We start from the raw sequence: 12990 nt of genomic DNA, 5'->3' as shown, positions 1-12990 counted from the left end.
AAAAACGTGGCTTTGTGTAAATGTGTTTTTTCTCTGTCATGGTCTGTGCCTGCAGCGTCTCAAAATGTCTCAACAACACAGTCACTCTGAACTAAACCCTTTTTTTTTTTTTTTTTTTTTTTTTTTTATTTCTTTCATATCATTTTTGTCCTGAATATTTGACAGATGAAAACAGCAGAGGCCCAGCTGATTAAAAGTGTAATCGCAGACATGTTGCACACTCTGACACGACTGTGGTGCATTTTCTCACTTCTTCAACTGTTTCAGGAAGTGGGGCAGTGTCACCAAAATCAGGAAACTAAGTGTTGCTATTAATACAACTGAGCAAAGGGCTGTAGCTGATGAAAGCTAGTGCAGTCTCAGTTGAAGAGGAAAGGAGTTTCAGTAAACCGGAGAAACTAAAAGGACATATTTCAGCAAACGATGCTCTGTGTGAGGTGATTTCGGGAACCTTTGAGGCTTCACAACCATGGAAGAACCCGTCTCAAGTATTCAATCAGGTAAATGTGACCCATCTTCCCTAACTTTCAAGTTAGTTTCAGGTGCTGAGGGTCTAGCCAGAAGACATATATTTACATTTAAAACTGCTCTTAACTCTCGATCAATGATGAAACAATATGTATAACTCTTTAAGAATGTTTTACCTTCTCTTTTGAAAAATGATATGATATGAACTTATTTTAAACTGAACTCTCACTGGATATTCTTTTCTGAGCTCATTTAAAAAAAAAAAAAAGAGGAAGCAAGCATCTAAGCTTTCCTGTGCAGTTATATTCATAGGTCGGTTATTTTATGATTTCCCACAAGTCTAAATTTAAGTGAGTCGTGTTAGTAGTTCATTAACAAACAGATGGCAAGTCTCTCTGCTCTGCCGTCAGTGGGAACTGTGATGAAGGTGAACATTCGCGTTGGGTTTCTTTCCCAGTTAGCGTGTACAGAGGTGAACTTGACCTGATTAAACACTGTAATGAGTCAAACAAAATTACTCTGACCAGTGTTGACACAGTGGGATGTTTGCACAACACCTTGTTGACTCTGTGCTGAAATATCAAACAAATCAGACATTGATTCTCTAACCACAGTCACCTTGACATTCCACAGCCGGACAGCTGGTATGTTGTGGAGCATTTCCACGACAAACACTACCTGATGCAACGTGGAAACCAACACATAATATCACCAGTGTCGTATCATTAGTGTAATGTTTGAGTAGATTACAAGATTGTGATTCATGTTTCGTGGTGAGGCTTGATCAGTAAGGTTTAAGAGGAACTACTTATTAGTATTTTCCAGTTTATGCCTTGGTTAGATGGTCATCAGACTGTTTGAATGCGTGTACTGTACATACTTATCACACTGTACTATGTTCTGTTTTTCAGCAGATTTCAAATCCCTCTCAGCGTGCGAGCTGTTGATTCTGCACACGGCCGAGGCGCAGGAGTGGGCCATATATTTACAGCAGATCTTGAAATCTTCTAAGAAATTCCGCAAAAGTTCTATTTTGCTGTACGCAGTCAGCCCAGCCGATCAGCTCCATGGATATAACTTTGACTACTTCCAAAGTTGCAAGTGCATTGTGCTGCTGCTCACAACAGCATTCCTGGACATGATCTGTGAACCTGAACTGCAGGGAGCACTTCATAGACTCCTTTATCCGCCGCACAGAGTAGTGGTGCTGCTGTGCGGCATCGCAGAGGATGACATACTGACAGAGAGTTTCGAAGACTGGCAGAGCTGGAGAAAACTCTCCGCTGATGACGAGCCTGCTGTCTATGTCACCACCATTTTGGAGTCCATCACTGACAGTACGCAACATTTAAACACACTTGATTATTTCGTTTTTTGTGCCTTTTAAAGATTCACACTCACATGTTGTATTTTGATAAGTATCTCTGAAGCTTTTCAGAGAGCAGATTACAACCGGTGGTAAAGATTTGACAAGAAAGAGACCTAAAAGCATTTTGCCTTTTCCAGAGACAATATTCTCAAAGAGATCAACTAACTAACAGAACTAGTAGTTGTCCCTTGGACTGAAGAGATAATAATGGTAAATAATCTGTGGATTATTAAATGTTTGGGGAAAAAAAGTGAAACCAAAAGTATCTTCAGAGGTCAAACAAGTGTGTCGTTATGTGCATGAACTGAGCCTTTAGCCCTTGCTGATTAACTAAAGGCTAAATAAAAACACCTGTAGTCTATCAGGACAATCAAAGAGATAATCATGTCTTTGCCTTTTTATTCATAGATAGACGCGTGGAGGAAGAATATCAGAGTGAAGTTGCAGCCACAGCAGAGTTGTACATCCCACCTTCCTCTTCAACTGAAAATCCCACCGCTGATGAAACAGAGGAAGTGGTTTCTGAAGTGCAGAAAGTACCTGTCCTACAGGATGAAGAGGAACCTGAGACCACGGAAAATTCCACAAGGGAGGAAATTAGCACGCCTCCGCACCTCCCGTGTCTCACTGTTCAACCCAACAGAGTCCTCTGTGGGGTAAGACTGAAGTAATTACATAACAATAATATCAAAGGCAATTTAAAAGTGGATCAGACCTGTATCCACAGTGCTATTATGTGTAATGAGCGTGTTATTCAACACATATTCCCCACATTTTCTTAATTTAATAATGTGAGAGAGACAACAGGGCACCAGTACATTTAGCAATTACATTGTGTTAATGTAGTTGAGAGAAGCGTGTTTGTTTTGGTACCAGTAAAATATATGAACTAGCAATGTCCTTGTTTAAACTAAGTTCATTTCTATTTTGACCTTTTTGTTTTAAGGAGCGAGAGACACTGTTCATCATTTTCACGCAGAAAGTAGACGATCAGTTGGCACCAGAGGTGGAGTTTTCATCTGGAGGTGTAGCTGTAAAAAGGGTCCCAGGCACTGTGGAGAATGAATACACTATCAGTGTTGCTGCACCTGGCAAGTATCTCCAGGAAGTAATGTGAACTGTTAGTTGAACGTAAGATATTGGAAACTTAAATCTGATTAAATCACTGTATTTTCTTGTTTTTCGTGATCTAGATATGCCTGCTGGAGTGGTATCACTCCGCATGCACACGGACCATTCCTCCATCAGCTTGACGCCTGTGACATATTATACCAATATGGGTGAGGTCAGTCGGTATATTGAAAATGCCACAGATCCTGTTAACTTCATCTGCCAGGTGAGACATTATGTAATATAGTATGTAGCATTGTTGCCACTTTAATAGCTCCTCTGATTATGTGACTTATTTTTTACTTCCAGGCCTTCAACTTGACGTCCAATGCAACAGAAACCCTAGACAGCATGCTAACTGACTCCTTAAAATCCAAAATGCCTGCTACTAGTCTTCAGCTGTTTGGAATTAGACAAATTGAAGAAGAAAATATGGCAGCATGTGAGTACAGCGCTGATTTCTGGTTCTGGTAGTTGCCAATGCTTGCTATTTTTGAGGCACATAGTTCCGTAAAGTTGGGGGAGGATCTGCTGTTGTTGCACATTTGTTACAAGAACAGCATCACTGCCTTGCCTGGTTGAACTTTTACAATGAAATCCCACAAAGTAAAAGCATCTTTTAAGAGTCAACATGCGGTCATACGAATGGTTGTGTCTGATTGCTTTATTTGCTTTGTACAGATCAGCGTAATGAGGAGCTTCCCACGCTGCTCCACTTTGCTGCTAAGTACGGTCTGAAGAAGCTGACCACCATTCTCCTTCAATGTCCTGGAGCTCTCCAGGCTTACAGCGTAATGAATAAGTATGGAGACTACCCAAACACGCTGGCAGAGAAGAGTGGATTCTCTGATCTTCGACAGTTCATGGATGAATTTGTTGTAAGTCAAATAATGAAAGCCTTCTCTTAATTTAGTATCCTATAATGTGTTAAACAGTTTCTTCTGACGGTCAGGCTGAATCCAAATGTGCACCTTCCAGACTTGTGGACTTTTGTTATACAAACAATGACGTCTTCACCGTCATCACGTCAAGTCTGACGGTGCTGGACCGCGAAAGGGAAGAAATGCGCTATGAGGCAGGGCTCATGTGTTTCCATGGAGATGAACTGAAATTTGTGACCCTGTATCTCAAGTATTTTTCTGATGATATGTGCCATATCAGATATGGTCAGAATGTACAGCAAAACTGTGCCAAACACAATATTTGCATCCCTCCTGGGAACACGTGAGTCTGTGAGTGCGGGGACATTTGGATTCAGCCTCCGGTTCTTCGTATCTTTGGAGTCAATGTCTGTTTCCTGTGGTCAAACAAATCTAGGAGACAGCCGACATGCTCAAGTCTCACCTTGAAGACACCGTCAACACAGAGGAGAGTGCAGAGGTGTATGAACTCATGTCAGCGACATCTCAAGGTATCATGATGAAGTACTCGGGCTGTTCAGAGGATATATACGAGTCGATGCTCGGGATCGACCCTGAATGTGCAGAGGACCTATGTAAGATTAACATGATTTTATTTATTGGACAGAACAATGATGATGGTGGTGGTTAGGTTTTTACTGACGATCACTGTGCTGTTTTTATCAGATGAGGTGATGACTGCAGTAGACGAGAATCCTGAGGAAGCCATGCTTCGAAAGTTTTTCCAAGGTAAACATTTGGACATCTTTCAAAGTAATGACCTTAACTAGAAATATATAATATAGTGATAACGTGATTACACTGTGTCCTCCAGCAAAACCTCACAACAATGCAGTCCAGGACTACAATGAGGACCGCAAAAATGAAGAAGAGACAAAAGATGATCACAATGACTTGGATCAAATTGATGAAGAGGAGGATCCATACAACCTCCTTCCAGAGGATATCTATGATATTGTGGATGCAAATAGTAGCCTTATCCCATTAATACAGAACCGTCCACCAGCCCCCATCCCCAGATCTGAGTTCAAGCCTGAGCCTGAAAGGCCTATGACCTATATCTCTAGAGGTATTGTGCAGTCTGTTTTTATTTTACCCAAAATAATTTCTTTACACATCATTTTTCATAAAACTACTCTCCAGGCAAAAATATATAACTTGATATTCTTTACAGTATTTTCAGATAAAGGCACGTCCCAGAGTAGTATGATGGAGATGGGATACCCTGCAGGTAAAAAAGGTTTAAACTATTGAAAATAACACTGAGAATCTTTTTTTTATGTCTGATCCTGTCCAGTATAGCAATTTAATGTGATTGATTCTGTTTTGTCATCATTTGCAAGTTTATTTTATTTAACACCATTGTAAGATTGTTAATAATCTCATCTTTCTCAGTGGAGGGAACCAAACTATTTTGAATTTAGTGCGCCTAACACTTTACTACATTGAAAAACAAGTGTTTGAGAACAGTAGATTCTCCACCTATTTGACATGATCTCTTGATACTTTCATGTGCTCCTTCATCTGTTGCTTTTTATTTTGAACAAATAGCACTCATGAGCATGTATAGAAAACCACTTTTAAAGCTTGACTCTATCTTAAAACCTGATGTGAACCTTGCTGCCTTTTTTTCTATTAATGCTGTCAGACACGTGACTCTCAGTGACACCAAGTCAAATAAAGAGGTTACAGCTAATTGTGTGTTAGGGCATTTTTAGCCTAGTCTCTGAGAGCAACGCATGTTGAACATTTTAACTTGTCAGAGTAGGAGAAGCGCATTTGTAGATGACACTAATGATGGTGCCATTCAATTAAGTGTTCCAGTCATGACAGTGAGAGCGTGCCCAGTACCAGAGCCCTGGAGCTGGCTCGCCTATATGGAATGCAGCCATGATAAATGCTGTGCTTTTTCTGCCTTGACAAGTCAAGATGTCTGCTGTGAAAAAATAGCATGAGTGGATATACTGATATCCTCCACTTGGTTTTACTGAAGCTCTGCAGTGAATCAACTGATCCTGCAGTCTAAGATTACGATGAAATTAACTACAGTGCAGTTGATACGACCCAGCTCAGGAAGCAACAAGGAAACAAAAATAAACCAGATTTGAAGTTTAAGAAATGTGTAAAAGAACAAACAACAATCAGTGTTGCGCAACTTCAATTTAAAAAGAAAATAATAATTTTATTCACATAGTTTTTCTATTTAAGGATTTCCAAAAAAAAAGCTTTCACGTTTTCCCTAGGCAGTAAATAATGCATTCTGTAAAATTTCACTATAAGTTTGACAAGTTTTCCACCCATCCAGCTCGGCCTGCGACAGAGGCTCCGACACCTGCTCATGACCCCTATGCTGGGATGAAGACCCCTGGACAGAGGCAGCTCATATCTCTGCAGGAGAGAGTGAAAGTGGGGGAGATTACTGTGGATGAGGCCGTCCAAGAGTTCAAGGCCTGGCAGTTTGACCATGAGCGGAGGGCGAATTCCATACGCTATCAGCAGGTACATCGATTATACAAACTCTACGGTCTGTCAGGTGTGGATTCATGGTGAAGGAATAAATCTAATATGTGTCATGTGTGCTTGGGGTTTTTTTTCTGAAGGAAAATTTGAAGAAATTACGAGACAGCATCACCAGGCGTCACAAAGAGAGAGAGAAGACAGGAAAGGAGCTTGGTAGAATAATTTCACTATTTCTCATTTAAGTATTTATTTGAAATACATGTATCTCCATGATGGACTGATTGTGACTATGTCTTACTGTTATAAAATGATAACTTCACGAACAGAACATCCTGTTGTTTTCATAAATACTAACATTTGATGTGATCTCCGCCCCCTTAGAATATGAGATAAGTGCTCCGCTGCAGAGGAACTTGTACTGGGGCTCAAGTGTGACATTAGAGTGTGCCGTGTATGAGTCTGGGCCCAGAGTGGTGGCTCCACCCCCTCCTGTGGCTCAGGTTATCCAGAGAGGAAGCTGGAAGACAGGTAGCACGTCCAGCACATCTAGTGAGTCCTACTGCTTTTTCTTTCTTCATGATTTGTTTTCCCTGACACTGTGGCTCAGCCGTTTGAACTGTAACTGAACAAGAAGGACCAGAGTATAACTTAAAGCTAAAAAAGCTGATGCCTGCCTCTGCTACTGTTTGAGTTCCTGTCTACACATGACCCAACCAAATGGGTAGAGAAAAAAATAAAATGTGGTCTATAATGGTGTATTATGTTTGTTATTGGTGTACTACTACTACTACTGTAGAAACCATAGCGATCATCGGTCCATCCTTTCTTTATATACTCAGAAAGGATGCATGAGAAAAGGTTAATACTCACATGTTACTAATGGCAATTAGAGACAGTGGTGATACCGGAAGTGCCAGCATTTGCAGATGTGGTAGCTGTGTGCAAATTCAACTTCCAACTAACTGCAACCTGAGGAGCTTTGCCCTTTTGTTGTCATTATTGATGCTGTTTCCCCTGTAGATACTGCTGCAGTGGGAGGTAGAAAATGCTAGAAGTCAAATGCAGTGGAATAATCCAAATCGTGATTAAGTAGCAGACAGAGTGGTCTTGACTCAAGGATGTTTCTTTTTTGTACACCAGCCAGAGGGATGATTGTCGGTAATGCATTTCCTCTGACTTGCTGCAAAATAAAATATCCCGTGTCCTCTAAGCCTCTGTGGCTTCAAATATTTGTCTCCCTTTGCACATCGGTAATGATAATAGTGAAGGAAATGGTGGCCATCTCATTACCTGTGAGACATAATAACTTTTTCTCATAACTTTGCTCAACAATCAAACACCAAACAAGAGTGTTTTATTCTGTTTTATTAAAGCATGATGCAGGAAGCATCAGGTAGATAAAAGCAAATTATGGTTTCCTGCAGACTAAGGATATTGTCATTCCTTCTGAGAATGTCTTGAAATCCATCATTCCCATCGGTCTGATTGCATAGTGATTTCTCACAATGCTGATTTATGTACTGTCAGTGACCTATACCTGAGCGAGGGGGGCTTTTGCTCATGGATTTCATAGAAATAATGTTCCTGTTAATCGCAAGCTATACTCACACAAGTAATTTCAAAAAAAGGCTTCACCCTCAGATCTTGACTGACAAACAAGTCCTGTGATGATGGTGCCCATTTCTCTGATGTATTTCAGTCTGTTAACACTCCCTCCATGAATCCAAATGAGATTAAATGGAAGAAAGAACAAGGGAAAACAAATCTCTTTGGAGCTTTTGGTATTTGTTCTCGAGGAGATTCATAGTTGTTCTGTTTATTCTAGACATTGTCTCAAATTAAAGTCATGCACAAGCTCAATTATTCAAAGACAAAATTAGACAAGAGATTTCTTGAGAATTCTTCAGTAAGCAAAACTGCTTCGATTCTTTGCCCAAAGAAAACTGGCCTGAAATATTAAAATGTGTCTGAAATACTTCCTCTCTTACTAGTTGAGCTAAAAAAAAAACTCTTATGTACCAGAAGAAACAGGAATTTCCCACAGTCAAATTACAGTTTGACGAATTAGGCTTCTTCATTAAAGACTCTGATCTTATCAGAGATTTAGACACGTATTTAACTCTTAACAGTCATTTGTTTTAGTTTGTTTAAGTTATATCGTTTGTTCAAGGTTTTTTCGCTTGTTTATGTTGTTTTCAAGCAAGTCGGCTTATAATACCAGCAGCATTGAACTGTTCTTAAGTATGAATTTTAGCTTATTTGTATGTGACAGGGATCTGTCACTTTGAATCCCTCTACTTTGTATCATTTTTCACAAAAGCTTGTTTAGAAATGAAAGAAAAATGTGCATACAAATATCACAAAGGAGGAACAGTGCTTCCAGAAGAGTTATTAGGTTTTGAAGAATTCATACTGACGGCCATACGTCTCTCACATTTGGTCTGTTTGTTCTTTACAGGCTTCTCCACTCTTTAATCTCACTCTAGTGGCTCCTGCAGACGTGTTGTACGGCTGTAATGTCTGTGCTGTGCGACTTAATAATATATGTTTGTCTAAATTTGGCGAGGTGGTCTTATGGCATAATTAACCACAAGCACTAACCTCAGAGTCTTGAAATCACATGTTTTATTGCCACATTAACCTGTTTGTTCTTTACATCAGGCACGGAAAGCAACAGGCTCAGCTCTCACAGCGCCTTTAGTTATAGCAGCGGGACAGAGCCCGACTTTGAGGTGAGTCCGAATTAACAACAGAAGCATTTGCATCTTCAGTACATTTAGTAACAGGTCTTCACACAGACTTTTACTTTTACTCCGCTTACATCAGAAAGTGCTATACAGGGCGGAGTCTATAATCCAAACTGAACCTTCACTTTTCATCTGTATTCTTGTATTCTACACTTGTAACATGCATGTGCAGCAGAGAGGTAGACAAGAAGTCTATGTTCAGTTTTATTCTGTAGTCACTGGCTACTTCAGTTTTTCAGATCCTGAAATACGAAGATAATACAGATACAGATCTACCTGTGCTTTAGAATTAAATTACATGCAAAAGACTAAAACTGTAAGACCCAAGTTTTTTTCTCTGGTGAAATCTTTGAATCGTGGCTCACATTGCTCAATGGTTTCTCAGAAATTACTTGTCAGGGTGTAATCAGAACTGTGATGTTTTTCCTGCAGACATCAGTTTTGACACTTTAGCTGAAACCCCCGCTCATATCTTGCTGTACATCTGTAGAAAGTAGATAGACCCTTAATGAACTATTTTCTTCATTGCTTAATCTGACCATTACATTTTTCATTGATTGATTAATCATTTTGTCAATAAAATTTCAGAAAATACGATTAATGTCATAACAATTCCCTAAAAGCAAAGATGATATCTTCAGATCGCTTGTTTTGTCGGTTCACAGTCTAATACCCACTTTCAGGTTACGTCACACAAAATCAAGAAATGTAGCAAATCCTCAAAACCGAGGATCAGGAGCTGAAGAGTATTGTTGCTTTAAAAAAATACTTTAACTATTGCTAAAAACTAATTTTCTGTTGATCGACTCTATGAATTAATTACCTTATTGTTTTGGCTTCAAAGTTAGAGCACAGTGGAATGTAGGATTTGTCAAAATCTTTGTTTTAGGTGTGGTCACAGTATATGTTTGATATTTTTTTTAAAGGACACAATAGAAAATCTTCCTCCTCCACCACGACCTCCGCGGCCGTCTGATTCTGCACCCGACATTCCTCCACCCAGGGTTCCTCCACGGATCCCAGAAAGGTCAGTCTGAAACCTGATTCACTTTACTGATGCTACAACACTGTACTGAGCAAGATGATACAATGAAATAGTATACCAAAACAACACAATGCAGCAATTACACTCAGTTATCGTTTTGGAGGCGGCAGTTTGTGTTGCTATTGAACTGTATGGTAACATAAAAAAGAGAAGTGTCTGTTGTTTAGCCTACCCTCAATGATTTGTATGGGGTGGACAAAATAATGGAAACACTCGTCAATATAATGCAGTTGAATGAACAACTCAATGTCAGTAAAAAACAGATCATTATAACCTTCATGCAGTGAGGATGTATGACAGGACTGTTGTATTAGACTGCATTAGTTTTAGCGAGCTGTACCAAATAATAACCTTTTAAAACTGTAATGAAATGTGGCATGAATATAGCGATTACAGGTGTAGATATCATGTGAGTGAAACAAACTACAGGCAGCGATAAGAGAGACAAAAGGTAGAGAAAGAGGAAACGTTCACCCACCAGTGATTCACAGCTGTGTTTTAGGGAGGAAGCCAAAGTCAGTAACTGATGGCTGAAGGCGTCAACATTCATGTTGTGTAAAGATATAAATATCTCTCATACACAGAAGTGAGAAGACATACTGAGAACGTTTTAAACTAAAAGCAAAAGTTGAAGTGACTCTGGTGGTGGATTGATTGTTACCTATGGCTTTGATGAATTTTTGTATCTACAGTCTGATCATTTTAAATGATAGAAGTCTCATCTCTCAAATGAATACGTACACACTATGCTAGGTATAAACTCTGGTACAGCTTCAGCTTGTTCAGCTGGTGAACTTTTTTTTAAATTATGTTGTAATGTACTGTATGTATCTATTTATCTTTGTCCTCATTTGATGTAGTTTTTTTGTGAACAGTGAGTTTCCTGTGGTTTCTTAACCCATCATAACTACAAGCTAATTCGGTCTCTGTGTAAAACAAGTTGCCATGTAAATACGACAGGAACAGGGGATATGAAACAAAATCACAAAATCAGTATAGTTCAGTAGTTATTTTACTATTGTGAGATGTTGGATGTACTAAATAACATTTCTTAGACATATTTAAGTGTCATAATAATGAAAAAAGTTAACAAGCCTCCCCCTCACAAGTTTGAAGTGCTGCAAACAGTGTGGTAAAAATCTGTCTGTGTGGGTTTCTTTCTCTGAAACCTTGCTGATATGTGCGTGTCTGGTGAGACAGTGTGTGTGAACGCCTGACTTCATGCAGAAATTTATCATTTCTGTGAAAAGAGTGTTTTACATTTTGAGTTATTTTAAAACTAAATTGAAAGCAAAACCACAGTAATTGCACTTGGGCTTGGTAAAATGTTGACAACGTGACAACAACCTCCTAGCTTTAACAAGAGAGGTACAGTATCAAGTATTTAAAGATTTTAGCAGCTCTTGTCTGTAATTGGAAATAAAAATCAATCTTCATGAATTAGCATCTTGGTAAATCAGTTTATTACTCGTCAAATCTAATTGAGGACGTACATAAATTCAATAATGGTGTAGAAATAAACCTAGCTTAACTCCTGCTAAAGCTAACTAGCTTAACAGTAGCAGTAACCACCAAATGAGCTTTTGACTCTAGTGCAAATATAATTTGTTGTAGTTAAGTAACCTTGTCATACCTAATCACACATTTCAATGTATAAATCATAATTTAATTTATTATATTGATTTCTCCACAAACTCCTGAACAAATGTGTTGAAATTGATAAGAAAGCTGAATCATTCTTATCTGAAAAAAAGCTGAGAGAACGCATTTTGTTTGAAGAAACTGTGTGTTCTCCCTTTACTAACATTAATGTCTAGAGGCAAAGTGCTTTTTTTAATCTGTTGCACAGTTTGTTCTCCAGCTTGAAAACTTTAAATCCTTTTATCTTAACAACTTTCTGCTGTTGTATGGCAGAAGCGAAGAAGAGCAATTTAAGTATAAAAGTTCTGATTTTCAGATTTCTCATTTATATATGTATTTAGCCAGGGACTGGTCGCTCTCCAAGGATTGAGTGATGGTTATCCAGGTGTTTAATTGTCATTTCTGTAGTAAATAAATGGTATAGTATATTGTTTGAAACACAGAGTCTGGGTGTAAATGTCATCAGTGGGTGACCTTAGAGCGCTGTCTGTTTCTTGCAGGGTGCCAGAGAAGATGCTTAATGAGCGCTACATAGCCTACCCCACTCGAGCACTTCCTCAAAGACCTACTCACAGACAAACAACCTCAGCACCCCCCATACCTCGGCGCCTGCGGTGATCCACACACATCTACTTTTGCTAAAGTTGAGTTATTTAAGAGGGACGGATGTGTTGGACAGAAGGTGTGTTCTTCTATAAACAACCATTAGGATTTAACAAAATGAAGAAACATGGAGAGACAGTTGTTTGTTTTTGCTTTTATTAATTGTATGCATGAGTTAGTACTTTACAGAGTAATTCAGTCCCCATAACATTTCAAAGTATCTTTGTGTACGTGGGTTTTCTGTCTTTGTTTGTCTTTGTGTATATGTGTCTATGTGTGTGTGAGAGAGATATTTAGTTTCTATTTCATGGTATGTTTTTAATGTACTGTAACTGTAATAATTGTAGGACATAAATAAATTCTATGATATGGTAATAAATCTTACTTTGGCTTGTGTTTAGGTATTTTAGGTTTTTAAGTGTAATGTGTTGAACTGGGGAAATGAGAAATCATTTGTTTTATTTGAAATATTTAATTATATTTAATCATTGTTTGTTGTGGGTGTCCTGTAAAAGTAACTGAGCCAGCACCATTAATGGTGCACTTCACCAGAGAAATATATATATCCTGTATATTTACATACATATTTATATATTTCTCTGATGAGACACCCCACCCACCCTACCC

The 12990-nt window shown here is 38.8% G+C and overlaps 1 protein-coding gene across 5 annotated transcripts; it reads left to right on the top strand.

Moving 5' to 3' along the window:
* Window positions 1-301: 301 nt before the first annotated feature.
* Window positions 302-12747, top strand: pik3ap1 (phosphoinositide-3-kinase adaptor protein 1). 5 transcript variants are annotated; one of them, XM_087179166.1, is made up of 17 exons: window positions 303-500; window positions 1383-1805; window positions 2246-2493; window positions 2784-2928; window positions 3031-3173; window positions 3257-3389; window positions 3629-3825; window positions 4265-4442; window positions 4534-4596; window positions 4682-4936; window positions 5042-5098; window positions 6173-6366; window positions 6468-6540; window positions 6709-6876; window positions 8989-9059; window positions 10001-10101; window positions 12261-12747. In XM_087179166.1, the coding sequence occupies exons 1-17, from the start codon at window positions 470-472 to the stop codon at window positions 12376-12378; spliced, it is 2598 nt and encodes an 865-aa protein (XP_087035292.1). In that variant the 5' UTR covers window positions 303-469; the 3' UTR covers window positions 12379-12747. The 5 variants fall into 5 exon arrangements, with proteins under 5 accessions (XP_023281524.1, XP_087035292.1, XP_023281523.1 ...); XM_023425755.2 differs by having other exon boundaries at window positions 1380-1805; XM_087179168.1 differs by lacking the exon at window positions 303-500 and adding an exon at window positions 1160-1255 and having other exon boundaries at window positions 1380-1805.
* The last annotated feature ends 243 nt before the right edge of the window (window positions 12748-12990 follow it).

The sequence above is a fragment of the Seriola lalandi genome, unplaced genomic scaffold (assembly GCF_002814215.2).
Source record: "Seriola lalandi dorsalis isolate HSWRI2012SDOR001 ecotype SW California unplaced genomic scaffold, Sedor1 jcf7180002054795, whole genome shotgun sequence".
Classification (NCBI taxonomy): Eukaryota; Metazoa; Chordata; class Actinopteri; order Carangiformes; family Carangidae; genus Seriola; species Seriola lalandi.
Note: the sequence above shows the minus strand (reverse complement) of the source record. Positions and strands in the feature narration are given on the sequence as shown.